Below are 21,967 nucleotides of genomic sequence, written 5' to 3'. Positions count from 1 at the left end.
AGTGTGAGACATGTAATGACTGACACCTGGGTCTCATAATCACACACAGCTCTGCTGTGAGCTTAAAACTAAAAGTACAGCAGAGCTAACAGCGCAGCAAAAGTGCATTTCAGATGTACTTGTTCTCTTAGTGCTTTCAGCTCTGCTGTACAACCTTCTTCCCACTGACTCTGAGAGAGAAGCTGAAGCACTGCAAGAGGATTGCAACTGCAAGATTTTTTGTATTCAGACAGTTCACATCTGCTGTGCTGTTAGCTCTGCTGTACTGTGTTAGCTCTGCTGTACTGTTATGTTCTAATTCAGGGATCGAGGAGGATCAAAAAAATGCGGAATCCCAAATAGTAACAAAGTGGCTGGAACCTTAACGGATTGCAGACCTAATCCTGACACACAACTAGAAGTAGCCGTGGTTCGAGCATACGATGACCTAGTCGTCTCGACACAACCGGAGAACTAAATGTTCTCACAGATGGAGATATAAGAAAGCTAATCTGCCTCGGAGCAGTCCCCAAAGATAGATAGCCCCCAACATGTAAAGGCTACGGTAATTTAGAAAAACACAATACAAAGCTAGAAAAGACAGATTCAGCAAAGGTGAGATCTAAACTATCTTTATAGGAAAGGATAGGAAGGAGCACTGTCTGCAACCGTAAAAAACCCTAATATATACCAGCACTTCTGATATGGAAAAATGCTGAGGTCACACAACCTCTCCCTCACTGTATCAGCACTCTGATGTTACTGGGATCCAAAAACACGAATATAGATGAGGGACTGAATTAATACCTAGCATGACAAACACAATACCTTGCAGAATCATGGAGCTAAGTACCCAGCATGGAGTGATCCCATTCCACCAAGAACTTCACACAGACAAAATAGGAATCAAGCATTAGTATCAAAGCAGCGAAAACAACAAAAAAGTGGAAAACCAACAGCAGAGGTACAAAGACCATTTATCTGAGAGTAGTTCTGGTAGTTAACACACAGGAGACCATTGAGCACCGGCAAGTAACAAGCAAAAACTACTCGGTTATATAGTCCAAATCTGACCCTGATTGCCAGTCCTCTGCAGGTGTGTGACTTCTATTCCACAAATCAACTGCACCGCCAGCACTGACCACAAGAGGGAGCCCCAAACTGCAAAACATATTCACAACAGTGTTAGCTCTGCTGTACTGTGTTAGCAGCTCTGCTGTACTGTGTTAGCAGCTCTGCTGGGCTGTGTTAGCAGCTCTGCTGGGCCATTTTGATCTCACTGCAGAGCAGTGTGTGATTGAGAGCAAAGTGTCAGCCATTACATGTCTCACAGTGGTAACTCTTCGTTTCAGTTAACCCCCTTTACGATAAAGGACATAACTGTGCATCATTGGTCGCCTCCCCCCGGTTTCCGTGGGCTCCGGCGGCGAACCTGCGGTAATCTCCGCACGTCTCTGCTGATCAGCAGAGATGTGTGGCTAACAGGTGCAGGTGGATCAATGATCTGCCACCCCTGTTAACCCCTTAGATTGCGACCCATTAGACCCTTTAGATTGGGCTGTCAAATACTGACAGTGCGATTTAAAGGGCCACTGCGGGGATCGCGCTGTTCCCCACCGCCATCAGCGGCCTCGTGACGCGATCAGGGGACGCCAATGTGTTTCCATGGTATTGCAGGGTTAGCTGATGACCCCTGACACTACCGTGATGAAATGCAGTGTTGCTGTGAGAGCCAGCGCTGTCTGCTCTCACAGGACCGCTGCATTTCTGCTGATCAGAGCAATGAACTCTACAGTGATAAAGTCCCCTAAGGGGACTAGTGAAATAAAAAAAAAATCAAACTTAAATATGGAAAAATAAAAATAACCTAAAAGTTCAAATCACCCCCCTTCTCCCTATTGAAAATAAAAGTTACAAAATACACATATTTGGTATCAGAAATGCCTGATCTATCAAAATATAAAATCAATTAATCTGATCAGTACACTGTGTGGCAAGAAAACAAAAATTCCAAACTCCAAAATTACATTTTTTGGTTGCCACAATTTTTTTTAAAATGCAATAACTGGTGATCAAAATGTATCATCTGCTTAAAAAAGGTATTATTAAAAATGTCAGCTCAAGATGCAAAAAATAAGCCATCACTGAGTCCCAGATCCTGAAAAGTGAGACGCTACAGGTCTCAGAAAATGGTGCCAAAAGTGCTACACTTTTTTTTTATTTTTTATTTTTTTTGGACAAACTTCTGATTTTTTATTTTTTTTTAACCCCTTAGATAAAAGTATACGTTTGGTACCTACGAACTCGTATCGACCTGTGGCATCACACGACTTATTAGTTTTACCATATAATGAACACAGTGCGTAAAAGACTGCAAAAACCATTGTGCAATTGCACTTTTTTTTTTTTTTTTTTCCAATTTCACTGCACTTTTTTCACCATTTTCCAGTACACTGTATGGAAAAACTAATGGTTTCCTTCAAACGTGCAACTCGTCTCACAAAAAACAAGCCCTCATATGGCAAGATTGACGGAAAAATAAAAAAATTACAGCTCTTGGAAGAAGGGGAGGAAAAAACAAAAATGGAAAATCGCTCGGGGGTGAAGGGGTTAAAATAAGTCTGGAGGCAGATTATCGGGGAGATCTATGTTGGGCCCATAGATAGCTCTTAAGTCTATGTTCACTTGCAGCAGTTTTTTTTCTTTTTTTTTTTTTTTTTTATGGAAATAAAAAGCTGCTTTTTACATGAACAGCAAAAGCTATGAGATTTCAGAATTGTTGGCACACCTTTTTTTTTTTTGTTTTTTTTTTTCTTTCCGTGAGTGATTTTGAAAACCGCAGTGTTTCCTGAAATCTGCACCATGTACATTTTTTAGCTTTTTTTCAGCGTTTTGTTTTTTTTTCACCAATACAATGCAATGAGAAAATGCTGTACAAAGCGCACATAAGTTTGTACTGCGTTTTTATAGTGTTCTGGCTGCAGATATCCAGGTGTTACTTTATTCAGCTTCCTATGACCTACATGCCCATATAGACATCTTACATTACTGACAGGTCCCCTTTTTAAGGCTTTTGTGCCATTTTTATTTAATTTTTTCTGTTTTTTTTTTTTCTTTATTTATGTTTGCTGGGCAATGTGGGCGCAGTTTCCATTAGCCAGATGCTTTCAACTAATCCTTTTTCAAAATGTCGTAATCATATTGTACATTTGTACTCTAGAGCCTAACGAAGCATACTTTTTTTTATTTTTGTCTGCTCCTTTTTGGTGTCTGCTCCTTTTTGGTGTCTGCTCCTTTTTGGTGTCTGCTCCTTTTTGGTGTCTGCTCCTTTTTGGTGTTTGCTCCTTTTTTGTGTCTGCTCCTTTTTTGTGTCTGCTCCTTTTTTGTGTCTGCTCCTTTTTTGTGTCTGCTCCTTTTTTGTGTCTGCTCCTTTTTTGTGTCTGCTCCTTTTTTGTGTCTGCTCCTTTTTTGTGTCTGCTCCTTTTTTGTGTCTGCTCCTTTTTTGTCTGCACCTTCGCTGGCTGTCGACAGTGTTTTCTCTGGGTGGTCTCCTCGAGATCAGTGGTTGTTTTGTCTTGCTGGTCTACTAGGCATTGCTCCCACCCGGCCAGAATCCTACTCCACACTGATGAAGGGCAATACCCCGAAACAGCTGTATGTGGATGGATACCTGGCCTTGGTATTTCCCTTGTCATATCTTTAAACTCGTATAGAGCTGTATATTGACTAAAAGGGCCGCTTAATATGGTGGTTATCGTGGTCTCCTAAAAAGAACCACTCCTTGGCTAGGTCCTTCCCGGAGGGATATCTGGCTATTTTCCGTGTTGAGACTCCTAATAGAGGCTAGAAAAACCACATAGAACTATCAAAAAAACTCACCAAAAAGGAACCAAGTTAGATGATGTATGTCCACACACAGAATGTGGTGAACCTTCCTCATAAAGATGGCCACAGCCCAGGTGCATGATGCTGATGATACAGCCACACAGCCTCCACACCAAAAGGGAAGGGCGGCTGCTTAGCATAAGACATGCACACTCATAAGGCTTGCACTGGGAGCCCATCATATAATGAGTGAAATGCACAGTGTCTGAATTGTAACCTACAAATGACACCAAAAACTTAGGTCAGGCGGGCTAAACAGCACTATGTGAGTGCATCTCACACGGATACGCAAGATGCACAGTGTCTGAATTATGGCATATAATTGATGCACAACACCAGGTCAGGCGGGTCAGTTAGCACTATATGAGTGTATAACTGAACTTATAGTTCAGACACTGCATTTCACTCATTATATGATGGGCTCCCAGTGCAAGCCTTATGAGTGTGCATGTCTTCTGCTAAACAGCCGCCCTTCCCCTTTAGTGGAAGCCATCTTTATGAGGAAGGTTCACCACATTCTGTGTGTGCACATACATCATCTGACTTGGCTCCTTTTTGGTGAGTTTTTTTTCCTAACAGAGGCTCCATGGACCTTTTTTGATTTGCATACTTCTCAAGGGGCAATGCACCTAGGATTTCACTGTGTTGAGTGCCTTCGCTGGCTGCTAGCAGTGTTTTCTCTAGCTGGTCTCCCCGAGATTAGTGATTGTTTTGTCTTGTTGGTCTACTAGGCATTGCTCCCACCTGGCCATAATTCTACTCCACACTGATGAGGGGCAATACCCCGAAACAGCTGTCTGTGGATGGATACCTGGCCTTTGTAATTCCCTTGTCATATCTTTAAACTTGTCAAAGAGTTGGATATTGACTAAAAGGGCCACTTAATATGGTGGTTATGGTGGTTTCCTAAAAAGAGCCACTCCTTGGCTGGGTCCTTCCCGGAGGGATATCTGGCTATTTTCCGTGTCGAGACTCCTAATAGAGGCTCCATGGACCTTTTTTCATTTGCATACTTCCCAGGGGGCAATGCACCTAGGATTTCACAGTGTTGAGCGCCTTTGCTGGCTGCCGGCAGTGTTTTTCTCTGGCTGGTCTCCCAAGAAATCAGTGATTGTTTTGACCTTTTTTTTTAATGCAATACTAAAATCTAGAATCCCTTTTGTATAAAATGAGTAACGTCTTTGCTTTGTCCTTTGCTCAGACAAGAGGCCGACAGTAACATGGCCTGCTATGCATCTAGTCCAGATAACATCTCCCAATGTTCAGAAGTAAATGGCCGCCGGAGCCCCGCCAAGTGGGAGGAACAGCAGAAGCTCCTGGCTCTTGAGCAGACGTGTGGAGTTTTCCGAGTTGATCTGGGTCAGATGCGTTCACTGCGGCTTTTCTTCAGGTTAGTGATATACTTTTCTCATCAGTACATGAAATTACTATTCCGTAAATTTGAGTTATTTTTGGGGGAGGTTGGAATATGATTAGTTTTTTTTTGTCACATCTTTTACTCTAACATATGAATAGTATGGATTTTCCAATTAACAATATTTTTCACCTAAAACTCACAATGCATACAAACGCTTTCACAGATGCAGGTGAGAAATCACACAACCAGTCAATGTGCGCTGATTAATAAATGATGGATGACCATGGAAAACATGGAATGGAGTTGTAACAGATTTCATGTTATCGGACCACAGTATACAGTGTCCACCCATATCCTGTCCACTGCCGTTAATTTGAGAACGGCGGCAGCTATAGGCATAGAAGTGGTGTCTAGGTATAGAAAAGTAGCCATGCACTACACAATGAAATCACCTATAGCGCCACCTGGTGGAAAACAACGGAGTTAGCATTTTTATCTCGAAAATGGAACGAGATAGAGAAAAAAAGTGAATTACAAAATTGTAGGGCATCATCAATTCCATACGAATCGACACCTTCCATACAGAAATGCTATGATCTGAAACCCATGACCCCCCCCCAAAACTTTGAATGCTGGTCATGCATATGGCGCTCATTTAACTTTGATGCTCAAAGTGGCCACCGTCAGCTGCAATGCACACCTGGACTCTGGACAGCATACTGTATCTTGCTGCACGTTGTGCAATATGGTAGGTGACACGTTTACACAAGCATCTGTGATACATCGTCGTAGGTCCTGAAATGTTGGTGGAGGGGTCGCTTACACCTGCTGTTTGATGTGACCTCACAGAAAGAAGTCCAATGGGGTCAGGTCAAGTGAGCGTGGAGGCCACTCCACACAGCAACCATACCCAATGACTTGTAGGAAGGTCTCCATGAGGTATCACTTCACGTCCGCAGCCTTGTGAGTTTTATACTTTCTAATCATAGCATTTCTGTATGCAAGGTGTCGATTCGTATTGAATTTATGATGCTCTACAACTTTGTAATTCACTTTTTTTCTCTCTCTCGTTCCGTTTTCGAGATAAAAATGCTAACTCCGTTATTTTCCACCAGGTGGTGCTATAGGTGGTTTCATTGCGTAGCACATGGCTACTTTTATTATACCTACACACCACTTCTATGCCTATAGCTGCCGCCGTTCTCAAGTTAATGACGGAGGACAGGATACTGGACATACTTTATATTACTGCGGTCCTATATCATGCAGCGTATAGGGCACTGTAGATACCAAGGAGTGCCTTGTGTTATGATTTGTATTAGCTCAGGTTGCCAACCTTTTTACAATGAAATAATAACTTACAAGGTTTCATTCAATTATCCATTCTTTCTTCATCGTTCCTTATGGGAGACCCAGACCATGGGTGTATTGCTTCTGCCTCCGGAGGACACACAAAGTACTACACTAAAAAGTGTAGCTCCTCCCTCCTAGCATATACACCCCCTGGATCACAAAATACAGCCAGTTCAATGCTTTGTGTTCAGGAGGCACACATCCACACATGCATTCTCATCTGATTTTCATTTTTGGAAGCGTTTGAAGAAAAGCGGGTCCAAGCCTGGACTCCCGGCATGTCCCTTCTCACCCCACTGTGTCGGCGGTGCTGTTAAGGTTGATTTCAGGGCTGGAGCCCTTTCATGCCGCGCTCCTTCACCATCCCCTCGGGCTCTGGCTTGAAGTGGGAGCCAACACGGTTCTCCCTGCCTCGCAGGAGACCGGTCTCCATCCGCAGCCCGTATGGATCCTGCCGGACGGAGCACTCATCCCTCAGGGACATGGCCCTGCATCTCACAAGCTAAGTACTGAGACGTTATTACCACAGAAAGTGGTCTTTCCAGGGGTCCCTTGTACTTTATTTGTGGGGGAGAGTGTGTTATGTGACTGTGTTAACATTTCCGGCCGGTTCTCCAGTTTTCACTGGAGAACCGCGCCGATGGTGCCTGCGCGCTGGCCGCATGTTTAAATCTAGGCCCCGGCTTCGCCTGAGGCCTAGTTTCGATTTCACTGCCCCTGCATGTCAGTCATGCAGAGGGACAGTGCGGCTCCGCCCAGCGGCTGTTCAGCACAGGGAAGGGACACTCCTCACTGAGGAAAGATTCCCTCCCCTGTATATCTCATTTGCCCTCCGGATCCCGCTCTCAGAGTAGGCCCCGCGCCCTCTCCTCGCTCCGGCGCCATTTTACCAGCGTTTTCATGCATGTCTGCATAATCACATTGTGACACTGGGGGCCTGGGCTGGGGGATCTGGAGGGCACAGAGATGTCTCTATGTAAATGGTCTGGCAAGCCACAACCTCCGGTTGTGGAGCTGCTTATATACTCTGTTTATATACTCTGCTGGGGGTCATTCTGGCCAGAGCCCCCACTTCTGCAGCATGTCTCACATCAGAGCAAGGCTGCAAGGCTGTTCTTAATATGCACTGCATGTAGGCTCGTACTGCCTGTACCGAGCACATAACCACATTGTGATGCCTGCTCTAACATAGTGGTGCCGCAGCCTGGAAGTTCATCCCCAGTGGTCCCTCCGGCTGCTCCGGCTCCGGTGGCTGAACCCCCGGCTTGGGTTGAATCCCTCTCTCCAGGGGACAGCTGTCCCGGACACTGCTGAGCATGCATCAGCCCCCCTTCTCAGGGCGCTTCTGCTGCCACGGCTCGCTCAGCAAAGCTCACAGAGGATTCTTCATCTGGTCTCAGACCCCGTCCTCCTAAAATGGAGACGCAGGGTCCCCTTTCCTTTCTCGTCCCGCGGCTCTGATTCACGAGCTGACTCGCAGGACGGGGAGGATGCCTTTACTAGGGGCTCGGACGCTACTCCATGTACCATTTTGTCCGAAGGTGACGCAGATGCTAATCATTTGATTGCGTCCATTATATTTGTACTGGACCTCAATCCGCCTGTATCAGGGGAGCAACCCCCTCTAGCAGAAAAGCATCAGTATACCTTGCCTAAGAGAACGGGGAGTGTGTTCTTTAACCACTCCAGTTTTTTTCAAGCCACTGTGACCAAACCCAGAGCCTGTCCTGACAGACGCTTCCCAAAGCGTGGTTCTGATGACTGTTCCCCTTCCACCAGAGGTGGTCAAGGAGTGGGCTCAATCACCATAGGTGGACCCTCCGGTGTCTAGACTTTCAGCCCGGACAGTTGTATCAGTGGCTGATGGCACTTCTCTAAGCATTCCACTGTCCGCCAGGTTGACCTTCTGGTCAAATCTGTATAGGAGGCGGCGGGGGCCTCGTTCTCCCCATCTTTTGCAGCAGTGTGGGCTCTCAAAGCCATCTCTGCTTCTCTAGAGGAGATGCATTCCCTCACCAGGGACTCTATGCCCGAAATGGTTGCCTTAACCTTCAGGCTTCAGCCTTTTCATCCTATGCCCTGTCTGCCATACTGGAGCTCTCACTGCACTGCGGTGTCTTCGGCTAATTCCCTCGCTATCCGCAGGCTCCTGTGGCTTCGAGAGTGAGGCAGATGCTTCTTCAAAGAAGTTCCTTTCTGGGCTCCCTTTTGCTGGGACCAGACTATTCGGTGAATAACTGGATGAAATTATTAAGAAAGCGTCTGGCAGGAAGAGTACTTCCATGCCACAAACCACGAAACCTGTCCAGGGCAGGAACCAGTCGAGGTTTCGTTCCTTTCGTTCCTCCAACTGGTCGTCCTCTAAGCCCTCGGCCTCGTCCACTAACTCAGCCAAGGACCGTGGACCAACTGGCGCACGAAGCCGCGTCCTCGGAAGACCGCAGGAGCTACTGCCACTAAGGCAGCCTCCTCTTGACTATCTGGTCGCGCCAGCAACGTCCTTGGTCGGTGGCAGGCTCTCCCACTTTGGCGACGTGTGGTTTCAACACGTCTCCGATCAGTGGGTGCGGGATATCGTCTCCCACGGCTACAGGATAGAATTCTCTTCCAGCTCGCCAAACAGATTTTTTCTGTCAACTCCCCCCTGCTTCAAGGCCGCCGCCTTCTCGCAGGCCGTGGCATCCTTGCAGGCCAACGGAGTAATTGTACCGGTTCCCGACTGGGAACGGTTCTGAGATTTCTACTCAAATCTCTTCCTAGTCCCCGAAAAGGACGGTGCCTTCCGACCTGGATCTCAAGTTTCTCAACCAGCAGTTCAGGTGCGGCATTTCGCATGGAGTCTCTGCGATCAGTCATTGCCTCAATGACCCAAGGAGATTTCCTGGCATCCATCGACATCAGAGATGCCTATCTGCATATGCCAATTGCAGTTTCACACCAGCGTTGGCTACGTTTTGCAATCGGGGAGGAACATTTCCAATCGTGGCTCTTCCCTTGGGGTTAGCCACGACCCCTCGAGTATTCTCAAGGCCATGGCAGCAGTGGTTGCGGTTCTGCACCTCCAGGGGTTGGCAGTGATCCCGTTTTCCTGGAAGGCCTTCTAGGCAAGGCTTCATCCAGTGCAGACTGTCAGCGGAGTACCTCGCTCACTCTCGCCACTCTAGCCAATTCAGGTGGCTTGTCTTTCTGTCCAAGTCCGCTCTGACTCCGCTCACGTACCCAGGGATGCAATTCGAGACTCTGCCGGCACTTGTGAAGCTGCCCTTAGTCAAACAGCAGTCCCTCCTCTGGCGGTGCGCTCTTTGCTGAGGCTCCGCCGTCATTCCTTTAGGCACCTAATGCAGGTGTTGGGTAAGATGGTGGCGTCAATACAAGCGGTTCCCTTGCCCAGTTCCTTCTGCGTCCTCTGCAGCTGGACATTTCCCGCTGTTGGAACTAGCGAACTTTGGCTCTGTCGCCACAGACCAGGGGCTCCTTTCTGTGGTGGCTTCGGCCCCTCTCTCTTCAGAGACGCTCCTTCCTGGCTCCGTCCTGGGTGATCCTCACCACGGATGCCAGTCTATCCGGCTGGGGAGCAGGATATCTCCACCACGGAGCGCAGGGCTCTTGGACTTCGGCCGAATCAGCCCTCTCGATCAATGTGCTGGAAATCAGAGCTGTGCTTCTAGCTCTCTTAGCCTTTCACCTCCTGTTGGCGGCCAAGCACATTCGAGTCCAGTCAGGCAACGCGACAGCGGTTGCCTACATCAACCACCAGGGCGGGACACTCAGCCGCCTGGCAAGATTGGAGGTTCAACGAATCCTTCCGTGGACTGAGGACTCCAAGTCCTCCATATCCGCAGTCCACATCCCAGACGTGGAAACCTGGGAGGCAGATTATCTCAGCCGTCAAACCGTGGACAGAGGCGAGTGGGCTCTGCATCCGGCAGTGTTTCGGTCAATCTGCCGCAAGTGGGACTCTCCGGACGTGGATCTTCGCTCCCACGATCCTCCAGGCTTTTGCAGCAGACGCGCTGGTTCAATATTGGTCCCAGTTTCGTCTGTCTTACGTGTTTCCCCCTCTAGCTCTTGCCCAGAGTCCTGCGCAAGATCAGAATGGAGGGCCGTCGGGTCATTCTCATTGCTCCAGACTGACCCAGGCTAGCTTGGTACCCTGGCCTGCTCCGTCTGTCCGTAGAGGTGCCGTGACATCTCCCGAACCGTCCAGACCTTCTTTCTCAAGGTCCGTCTTTCCGCCAGAATTCTGCGGCTCTCAGATTGACGGCGTGGCTCTTGAGTCCTGGATCTTGATGACTTCTGGTATTCCTCTTGAAGTCATCTCCATTGTGACTCGGGCTCGGAAGTATTCCTTGGCCAAAATCTTTCACAGGACCTGGAAAATTTTCCTGTCCTGGTGTCGCTCTTCCGGCCATGCTTCTTGGCCGTTTTTCCTTGCCGACCCTCCTGTCCCTTCTACAGGCCGGTCTGCAGCTAGGACTATCCCTCAATTCCCTCAAGGGACAGGTCTCGGCTCTGTCAGTGTTGTTCCAGCGGCGTATCGCCCGGCTGGCTCAGGTGTGCTCCTTCATGCAGGGCGCATCTCACATCTCTCCGCCTTACCGGCGGCCCTTGGAGCCCTGGGACCTTAATCCGGTCCTCACGGCTTCTAGAAACCCCCCTTTGAGCCTCTTAGGGCGGTTTCTTTGTCTTGTCTTTCACAGAAAGTGTTTTTTCTAGTGGCCATAACTTCTCTCGGGAGAGTCTCTGATTTGGCTGCACTCTCTTCGGAGTCGCCTTTTTCTTTTGGTTTTTTATCAAGACAAGGTGGTTCTCCGTCCGACTCTGGACTTTCTCCCTAAGGTGGTTTCTCCTTCCACCTTAACCGGGACATTTCCCTGCCTTCCTTTTGGTCGGATCCTGTTCATCGCTTTGAAAAGGTGTTGCATTCTCTGGATCTGGTGCGGGCGCTCCGGATCTGTGTTTCGCACCGCTGCTCTTAGGCGGTGCACCTCTCCTCTGTGCTGACCACTGGTCGGCGTAAGGGCCTCTCGGCTTCTAAGCCGACCCTACCTCGTAGGATTGGGTCGGTCTTTTCCGATGCCTACCAGTGTACTCATGTGCCTCCCCCGCCGGGGATCAAGGCACACTTGACCAGAGCTGTCGGTGCCTCTTGGGCTTTCAGGCACCAGGCTACGGCTCAGCAGGTCTGTCAGGCTGCCACTTGGTGCAGTCTGCATACTTTTTCGAAGCACTACCAAGTGCATGCTCATGCTTCGGCAGATGCGAGCTTGGGCAGACGCATCCTTCAGGCTGCTGTCGCCCATTTGTGAAGTTAGGTTTTGCCTACTTCTCAGTTTTCTGTTTATTCCCACCCATGGACTGCTTTGAGACGTCCCATGGTCTGGGTCTCCCATAAGGAACGATGAAGAAAAAGAGAATTTTGTTTACTTACCGTAAATTCTTTTTCTTATAGATCCGACATGGGAGACCCAGCACCCTCCCTTTGCCTGTTGGCAGTTTTCTTGTTCCGTGTGTTTTCACCGGCTGTTGTTGTAGACAGAGGCTCCGGTTGTTCCGGGTTTTGCTCTGTTTTTACTTGTGGGTGGATGTCCTCCTTCAGCTTTTGCACTAAACTGGCTGTATTTGGTGATCCAGGGGGTGTATATGCTAGGAGGGAGGAGCTACACTTTTTTTTTTTTTTGTGTCCTCCGGAGGCAGAAGCTATACACCCATGGTCTGGGTCTCCCATGTCGGAACTATAAGAAAAAGAATTTACGGTAAGTAAACAAAATTCTCTTTTTTTCAGCATTTATTACAATAGTCAAGAAAGATGAAAAATGATTGATCGCTGGAGGTCCAGTTGCTAATTCTTTCACTGATTCTGAAAATCGGGGGCCCACAGTTCCCCTGTGTAAATGGAGCAGTAGTGAGCATGTGCATCCACCACTTCATTAGACAGTGAATTAATGGAGCAGTAGTAAGCATGTGCATCCACCACTTCATTAGGCAGTGAATGGAGCAGTAGTAAGCATGTGCATCCACCACTTCATTAGGCAGTGAATGGAGCAGTAGTGAGCATGTGCATCCACCACTTCATTAGACAGTGAATGGAGCAGTAGTAAGCATGTGCATCCACCACTTCATTAGGCAGTGAATGGAGCAGTAGTAAGCATGTGCATCCACCACTTCATTAGGCAGTGAATGGAGCAGTAGTAAGCATGTGCATCCACCACTTCATTAGGCAGTGAATGGAGTACTAGTGAGTATGTGCATCCACCACTTCATTAGACAGTGAATGGAGCAGTAGTAAGTATGTGCATCCACCACTTCATTAGGCAGTGAATGGAGCAGTAGTAAGCATGTGCATCCACCACTTCATTAGGCAGTGAATGGAGCAGTAGTAAGCATGTGCATCCACCACTTCATTAGGCAGTGAATGGAGTACTAGTGAGCATGTGCATCCACCACTTCATTAGACAGTGAATGGAGCAATAGTGAGCATGTGCATCCACCACTTCATTAGGCAGTGAATGGAGCAGTAGTGAGCATGTGCATCCACCACTTCATTAGGCAGTGAATGGAGCAGTAGTAAGCATGTGCATCCACCACTTCATTAGGCAGTGAATGGAGCAGTAGTAAGCATGTGCATCCACCACTTCATTAGGCAGTGAATGGAGCAGTAGTAAGCATGTGCATCCACCACTTCATTAGGCAGTGAATGGAGCAGTAGTAAGCATGTGCATCCACCACTTCATTAGGCAGTGAATGGAGTACTAGTGAGTATGTGCATCCACCACTTCATTAGGCAGTGAATGGAGCAGTAGTAAGCATGTGCATCCACCACTTCATTAGACAGTGAATGGAGCAGTAGTGAGCATGTGCATCCACCACTTCATTAGGCAGTGAATGGAGCAGTAGTGAGCATGTGCATCCACCACTCCATTAGACAGTGAATGGAGCAGTAGTGAGCATGTGCATCCACCACTTCATTAGGCAGTGAATGGAGCAGTAGTAAGCATGTGCATCCACCACTTCATTAGGCAGTGAATGGAGTACTAGTGAGTATGTGCATCCACCACTTCATTAGACAGTGAATGGAGCAGTAGTAAGTATGTGCATCCACCACTTCATTAGGCAGTGAATGGAGCAGTAGTAAGCATGTGCATCCACCACTTCATTAGGCAGTGAATGGAGCAGTAGTAAGCATGTGCATCCACCACTTCATTAGGCAGTGAATGGAGTACTAGTGAGCATGTGCATCCACCACTTCATTAGACAGTGAATGGAGCAATAGTGAGCATGTGCATCCACCACTTCATTAGGCAGTGAATGGAGCAGTAGTAAGCATGTGCATCCACCACTTCAGTAGACAGTGAATGGAGCAGTAGTTGCACATGCTAGCTGGCTGCAGCATGGGTTAGTTGAAAATCTACTAGTGCGCACATTCTGATTGTCCAATGGGAGACTATGTAACTCGTTTAACTGTCTTTTTCTAAGCTTCTTTCAGCAGATTTTTGACCCCAAGCGATATCAAAGTTAAATGTATAGGGACATAAAGAGCCTGTAAAAGCCAAACTATGCAAACATTTTGTAATGATAACCAATTGCAAAATTATATTTTAGCCACAATACTTGCACATAAGTAAGTCCCCAAAGGTGGGTAACCCCTTTAAGGCTTTAAAGAAGTTGTCCACTAGTTAAGTATTGATGGCCGGTAACAGTGGCGGTAACAGCTGATTAGCAGGGGTGCTAGATGTCACACCCCACCAATCTGAGATTGATAGCAGCGCCTATGGAAAAATTAGAAAGTAGTGGCCAACACCAAGTTTAGAAGTTTCATATATGTAACAGTATGAATTAACTTGAGAGTGACATCTTGTGAGGCAGATAGTTAGCGATGAGGACCAGTCGTAACCATTTTAATGTCATAATGGATTTAATTGCCAGTTGTATATAAAGTCTTATCTTGCTGCCATTCATCCCGTCTGTATTTGCTCTCATGAAGTCTTCTCTTTATGGTAGACTTAAATACTCAAAAACCTACTATCTGGAGAGTGTTCTTCACTATTGAAAGGATTCTGTGATCACCAACCAATGTTGTCTTCCATGGACGCCCAGGGCCAGCGCTTTTTGTTTTTGTTCTTTTTTTTTTGCAGAATGTACCAAAGTTTTGATTTAGCCACTGCAAATACTTTTATCTTTTTGATGTATTTGTTATATTTTTCAGCCCAATGTTTGTCTTTCTTTCCATTTATAGCTCCTTTGACCTCATGATTTGGGTTTACAGTAACAGCTTCCAGATGCATATGCCACACCTAAAATCAGCTCCAGACCATTTACCTGCTAAATAGTTATGTATTAGAGGGAATAGCCCATGCAGCCCATTGAAGAGCTTTTGAGATAATTGTCCAATTACTTTTGGTCCCTTGAAAAAGAGGCAGCTACATATTAAAGAAATGTAATTTCTAAACCCTTACTTCATTTAGGATCTGAATACTCTCAAATGAAAGCTGAAAGTCTGCACTTTAAGCCCATATTGATTATATACTGTAACTATCTTGAATATGTTTTGTTAAACAGCTAAAATGCCCAAAACTGTGCAAATATGTGTGGACTTAACTGTATATATACAGCAAGTGAAATAAGTATTCAACACGTCACCAATTGTCTAAGTCATTTTATTTCTAAAGGTGGTATTGACATGAATTTTTCATCAGATATTGGTAGCCACCCATCCAATTCATACAGGCAGACCAATAAAACCATAGATCACCATAATTTCTGTGATGTGTAATACTGAGAAATCACAGATAGGAAAATGTATTGAACACACTTACTGACATTTATTTAATACTTTGTACAAAAGCCTTTGTCGGTGTTGACTGCTTAAAGATGCCTCCTGTAAGATGAAACTAGTGTCATGCATTGCTCAGGTGTGATTTTGGCCATTCTTCCACACAAACACTCTTCATATCCTGAAGGTTCTGTGGGCTCCTTAGATTTTTATCTAGAATGTCTCGGTACATTTGTCCTTCCTTCAATTATATGACGTTTGCCAGTGCCATTTGCTGAGAAACACCCCACACCATGATGTTCCCACTCCAAACTTCACTGTTGCTATGGTGTTATACAGTGCCTTTTGGATTCCAAACATGGTGTGTATTATGGTATCCATAGAGTTCCATTTTGGTCTCATCTCACCAGACTATATTCTCCCAGTATTTCACAGGCTTTTCTAAATGTTGTTGAGCAAACTTTAAACATACTTGAACATGCTTTTTGTTCAACAATGGAGGCTTTTGTTGTGAGCATACAGGCCATCGAGGTTGAGTGCATTACTAATTGTCTTCTTTGAAACAATTTTACCTGCTGATTCCAGGTCTTTCTGTAACTCTCCACAGTTGGTTCTTGGCTCTTGGACAACTCATCTGTTAATTATTTTCACTCCTCTGTGTGAAACCTTGAAGGGAGCACCTGGTCATGTCCGGTTTATGGTGAAATTATGTTCTATCCACTTTCAGATTATGGCCCCAGCTGTGCTCACTGGAACCTTCAGCAGTTTAGAAATTCTTCTGTAGCCAATGCCATCAATATATTTTGCCATAATAAGATTGTGAAGGTTTTGATACAGCTCATGTGTTCAATATTTTTTCCTTGCGTCATTTCTTGTTAATACAAAAAACTTAATTTATGGACATCTGTGGTTTGATTTCTTTTCATGTGTGGATTGGATGGGTTGTTACTAACATCTGGTAAGACAATTCTTGTCAGTTACACTTTTAGAAATCTATTTACATAGACAATTAATGAGGGACATGTTCAATATTAATTTCACACTCTTTATATAATGTCACCATACTGATATATTTTCTGAAAGTAGATATATTGTGATGCTGCCATTCTGCACTTTGATATATTGTTCCAGGGGACATTGGCTTACTTTTTTTGTTTTTTTTATTGCTCCATTTATTTTTTTTTTTTTTTTTATAGTGATGAAGCTTGTACTAGTGGTCAGTTGGTAATAGCCAGCAGGGAAAGTCAGTACAAAGTTTTCCATTTCCATCATGGAGGTCTTGGCAAATTATCCGAAGTTTTCCAACAATGGAAATATTGCCGTGAACCTCAACTCAAGGAGAAGGTAAGAAATTAGGGAAAAATTCTAAGAAACCATTAAAAGTGCTCATAAGAAGATATACTACCATATGAGCTAAATAGCATATAAACCTACTTGAGCATTCTAGATTATTCATTAAAAGTCTCTTGATTCGGACAATCTTACCATAGCTTCTATCTCTGAATGTAAAGTTTAGCATTAACTAGTGTTTGGTAAAATACTAACTCCCTGAATAAATATGGACTCCAGGATACAGAATCCGTAAACAAAAGGAATCCCCAAACCAGACTATCTGAAGAAGTAGACCCCCTCGGACCAAACAATCTACATTTAGACCCCTAAAATATATTGTCACCAGACCTCCTAAAAAACAAACTCAAGACCCATAAATGAATCAATACCTTACTCCCTTAGGCTTCAGACCCTCTAATTAAATAGATCTTAGGTCAGACCCCAATATAAATTTACTTAAGTCCTCCTCAATAAAAAAAACAGCGCAGTCTTGACTTCTACACTTACGCACACCTGCTTCCACTTAATGAAGTTTTGTTATTCTCTCCTTAGGCATGTGACCCCAAAATATGACTGACCATGGCCTTCTGCACAATTTGACCTTATGAGATCAGGGGTGTCCACAGTATATGGTGGCCTTTAGCCTGTTGGTGTGTACCTTCTATTCATGCAAGAGCAAGTTTATGTCCTTACTCAATGAAAGAGACATTTTATCATCGACCACCATTTATTTGTAGGAAGACTAGTGAAGGTAAAATCCCAAACCACTAAATGAAGTACTGCTAAGAGGCAACCACTACCCCTCAAGTACTGCTGGAACTAAAAGATTTAGTATGGGACAATAGCTCCCCATCCATCAAGGAACGTGTATGGCCGATAAACCTTAACTGGCAGGATGTGATCAGATACTTTAGTTTGCCATCTTTAGGAGGTGAGGTCACTATAGAGGTCTGTGACCACTTCCTCCATTCCCGTCAGATGGTCTTCAGGGTTCTAATGTCTCAGAAGACTTGCTACCACTCATTGTTATTTTCGTATGGCAGATATGAAAGAAAATTGTGGTTGCAAGGCCCTGCCCCACTGCCTGTTATCTCCCTTTAGAAATATTACTGAGAAGTGGTTATAAGATATACACAGCTTTACTTTTTAATCTTTGAATTTCTTAACAAATTTCTTAATTTATCCAACTCAGGTAACGGTGGAGAAGACATGTCTATATTTCTCAATTCAAAGGCCAAGTGTCCTCCCCTCTGAATCCCATCCTGAAGAGGGTGTTTACCAAAGATTGAACGTCACTAGGTGGTTACAGCATCTCAATGAAGGTGGTCAAGTGGAAGAAGAATATAAACTACGAAAGGTAGGGGAAATTATCAGTAGAGGTATCTCATATTTATATATCGTAGTACAACGCTTACAGTATATGGAGGCCTGACAGTAAATCATTGTTCCCAACATTAAAAGTTCTCACCTGTACATAGGTGATAATTACTCATTGGTCATGGTCTGACTGCTGGGACCATGTTGATCCTGAGAATGGTAGGCATGCATGTATGGCCATCACTCAATTTAAAAGGACAATTCAAAGCCTAATTCACAGGAATAGTTGGCTTCCCAGCAGTCGGACCACCATTGATCAACATTGCATAGGTATAAACTTCAAATGGTGTAACCATTCATGTAGGCTTCACCCTGCTTAGATGTTTGAATGCAGAGAAAGGCAAATGAAAACTTTTCTTTGGCTAGTGGAATCAATTCTGCCTCTTGGGGTAAAAATCTATATATTTACCTTTATTGCTTACAGATATTTGCTCAGATAAAGTTATTTCCTCCCGTTTTTTATTAGTTATAACTTAGAAGACAAGCATACTATCCATTAAAGGGAATGTGTAATCAGAAAATGATCTACTGTTTACATCAGTTTTTTGTGTTAAATGTATTTAAAGCAATTATCCAGGATTTTTTTCTATTTTATTTCATTGCTGGAATGGTGCTATAAACCTAAGTCGCCTGCCCCTGGTCTTATACTCACCCTCCGGTGACTTCAGCTTTTTTCGCTGTTGCACCGTTCCCACTATCCACCTTGTGACCGTAACTTTTGACTATCCAGAAGTCAGAAGTTTCATCACAAGCTGTCAATACAAGTCTATGAGAGCCGGATCAAGGCTCTCATACACTTGTATTAAGTTGTGGCCTCTGGGGTGCTCCATGAAAGACTAAAGCAGCCAGCAGGTCACAAACTTCCAGAGACTGACCGGAGTGGTACCAATAACAGATGAAGATGCCAAAGGGTGAGTATAAGACCGGAGCAGTGGAGTTGGATTAAAGCGCCACTCCATTGTTGAGTTTAAGAAACAAGCAAACGCTGGAGTGATGCTTTAACCCCTCCACAACATCCACCGTACAGCTACGATGCTACGGGAAGTGCGTTCCCAGTCTCTGACAGTAGACCATCCTTGCATGTCGCCCTGGGGGTCTGATATGCTAATCGCAGCGTTTCACGTTGAAGTTGGGAACGACAAAAAACAATGTTACGTGCTGTGATTGGTGTGTTTGAGACAGCACCTATCAACCAGTCAAAATTAATGGGGTGACCGCTGTTTAACTCTTCTGGCACCGATTGGCTGATCAAAGATTGCTGACCAGTCAGCGCCAAAGGGGATTTATTTAAAATCCTTATCATCGGTCTGCACGCCATCTTTATCTCAGAGCTGGCGCACAGAGTGGTTGTATACCCCCTGTGAGCTGCTGAGAGAAAAATCATGGGAGTCCTGCTGTGTCTCCTGTGATCGGATCCGCTGTGCTATGTGCCTGATCCAGTAGTTGCCAAATCTCTGTTCCAGATCCCCTCACTCCCCAATTTCATATTTGGTGTACTTTTTATTTTTTTTGTGCCTTGTGTGTTCATATCTTGCGCGCATCCCCCAATTTCATTTTGCGCGGAGTATCCGTACTCCTTTTTGATGCAGTTTTTGTTTTTTGTTTTTTTTTTTATTTTTTTTGCTACACTAATGTGTGAGCTTTTTTTTTTTTTTTTTAAAAAAAACAGCTTTGGAAGTACTGATTTTATATATATATATATATATATATATATATATATATATAATCTCTCTCTCTCAGGGTGGATAAAAATCTTGATTTTTTTAAAACAATCAAAAAAATCAGATTTTTTTGATTTAAATCAGAATTTTTTGATTTAAATCATTTGATTTAAATCAGATTTTTTAATCAAGTTGTACACAAGCAAAACTTTGTCTTTTTGCAAATCTAATTGTTTTACACAAATAAAAATATTAAAACAGTTGATTATGAAACCTAATAATTTTTATTTGCACTATTAAACACTCAGAATTGAACTACAGAGAGTAAGTACTTTTTAACAATAGCCTATCTCTAACGTTTGAAGTAAGCAAACATCTTTAGTGAATACATCAGTCCTTTAAGCCTACTGTTTATTTAGGACTTTTAATAGGAAAACCAGTTGTCCTGCTTTAGCAGTTCCTAAGCGGTTTCGGACTGTTGTGTGCACAAAACCAAATGAAGAAAACAATCTCTCTACTCCTGCGGATGAAGCCGATGCAGTCAGTAGCTGAGTAGCTAGATTTATTATCTTTGCTGGAAGAACAAGTGATTGCGACTTCCACCAGTCCAGTGGTTTTAGTTCATTAACGACGTTATCTGCAAACATGTATTTTTGAAATGGTGCAGATTCACACTTCAATTTCAGCACAGTTGCCACAATGTCATGGTTAGTATTGGCGAGCCACTCCATTGCAGAGTTGATTTCCGCCTCAGATAATTTTTTCCCTCTGTAGATGGGATGCAAGATATTGGCTAAATAGTGTTCTTCTTTTAATGCTTGGTCCTTGCGGTGCTGTATTGCAACCTTTACATTGTTTGAGAGGTTCAAGAGATCTAGAGAACCTTCTAAATCTTTCCAAACTTCTGTGGCATCAGCTATGGTTGCAGTATCTTTCTGCATTTTATCCAACGCAATTGATATTGGCTTTAACCTTTCCAAAATGTCCTCGGCATTTCTCTTCACACCAAGATTTAATACTTTGCTTCCTATATTAGCATCAATTTTATCCTGATGTGTTTCGCAAATGGACAGTAATTTTGACCAGTTGTTAATAAACAGTTCCAAGCAGTCAGCCAAGGTATTCCATCTAACATCTTGTGGTAGAACCAACTTCAGTCCTCCCATTTCCTTGTAGGTTGCATGTGCAAAATGATTATTGCGGAAATATTTAACAATTTCTACAACATGTTCCTTGACACCCAAAATATGCAGGTCTTTTGCCAAAAGATGCAACAAATGGGCAGAACAACCGTATGTAATGACATTTGTGTCATCCTGTGCCAGTTCCGCTCGCATTTTTGCCACATTGCTTGCGTTATCAGTAACTAAGCTCCTTACTTTACATCCAAACTGTTCTTGGCATTGGTGAATTGAGTTCTTAGCAATTTCAAGTAAATATTCAGCAGTATGTGAATTTCCAGATGTGTCGATTGTGTCTGTAAGGTAAGTTTCACCATCTTCTGTTGTGACACAAGTGCAAATTATGGGGTCGTTGTGGATGTTGCTCCAACCATCCAAGCTCATGTTAACAACCTTGTCTTTCAAATATTTTGTACAAGCCGCTCTTTCTATGTCGTATACAGCCTGAAGATGTTTTCCTGAGATATCAAATCTACTTGGTGGTTTGTAGCCTGGTCTAATTCCTTCGATCATTTGTACAAACAATGGGTGCTCAACTAGTCGGAAAGAAGAATTGGTTGCAAATATGAATTTAGCAATTAATTCATCAAAATGTTCTTTCTGGCTCGTCGTAGTCTTTAAGATGAATTTTTCTACACTTTCTTGCACGCAAAGTTTTTTTTTGGGCTGCTTTGTTGAAGTTGTACCCAGATATTGATTGTCACGTGCAGCACAAGCCATATTTGACCCTGAAAGCACAGAAATTAAAAATATAAATCGACTGCGTATTTGAAGAAATATAACGAAAATATTGAAACAAACTTTTTGAACAATGTAATGGTCCTCGTCCTATAAGGGCTGTCTCAAAAGTTATGCTACTCAAGTTTTCCGGTGAGGTTGCTGTAATACTGGTAACTAATATCAGAGCCTCAGCAACTGAAAAAAATTATGTCACAAAAGTTTTAAAAATGTTTTTTTTTTAAAATGGTCAATTTGGCAGACTTCAAAAGTGAATTGCAGCCTACAATAAAAAAAAATAAGCGTATAGACACTTTATTTTTACTTAAAGGACATGTGCACCTTTATTTTT

General features: G+C 44.1%; 1 protein-coding gene across 5 annotated transcripts in view; it reads left to right on the top strand.

Annotated features, from left to right (window-relative positions):
• TBC1D16 (TBC1 domain family member 16) overlaps positions 1-21,967 on the top strand; it is a 114,199-nt gene that overhangs the window by 58,718 nt on the left and 33,514 nt on the right. For all 5 annotated transcript variants that reach the window (XM_075349694.1, XM_075349693.1, XM_075349690.1 and 2 more), the window contains 3 exons: positions 5,066-5,254; positions 16,544-16,691; positions 17,872-18,036. In XM_075349694.1, the coding sequence (XP_075205809.1) occupies positions 5,066-5,254; positions 16,544-16,691; positions 17,872-18,036 (502 nt within the window). The remainder of the gene's footprint in view (positions 1-5,065; positions 5,255-16,543; positions 16,692-17,871; positions 18,037-21,967) is intronic.

This window comes from Anomaloglossus baeobatrachus, chromosome 5 (genome assembly GCF_048569485.1).
Source record: "Anomaloglossus baeobatrachus isolate aAnoBae1 chromosome 5, aAnoBae1.hap1, whole genome shotgun sequence".
Classification (NCBI taxonomy): Eukaryota; Metazoa; Chordata; class Amphibia; order Anura; family Aromobatidae; genus Anomaloglossus; species Anomaloglossus baeobatrachus.
The sequence above is the reverse complement of the archived record's forward strand: the minus strand, read 5'-3'. Positions and strand labels throughout refer to the sequence as shown.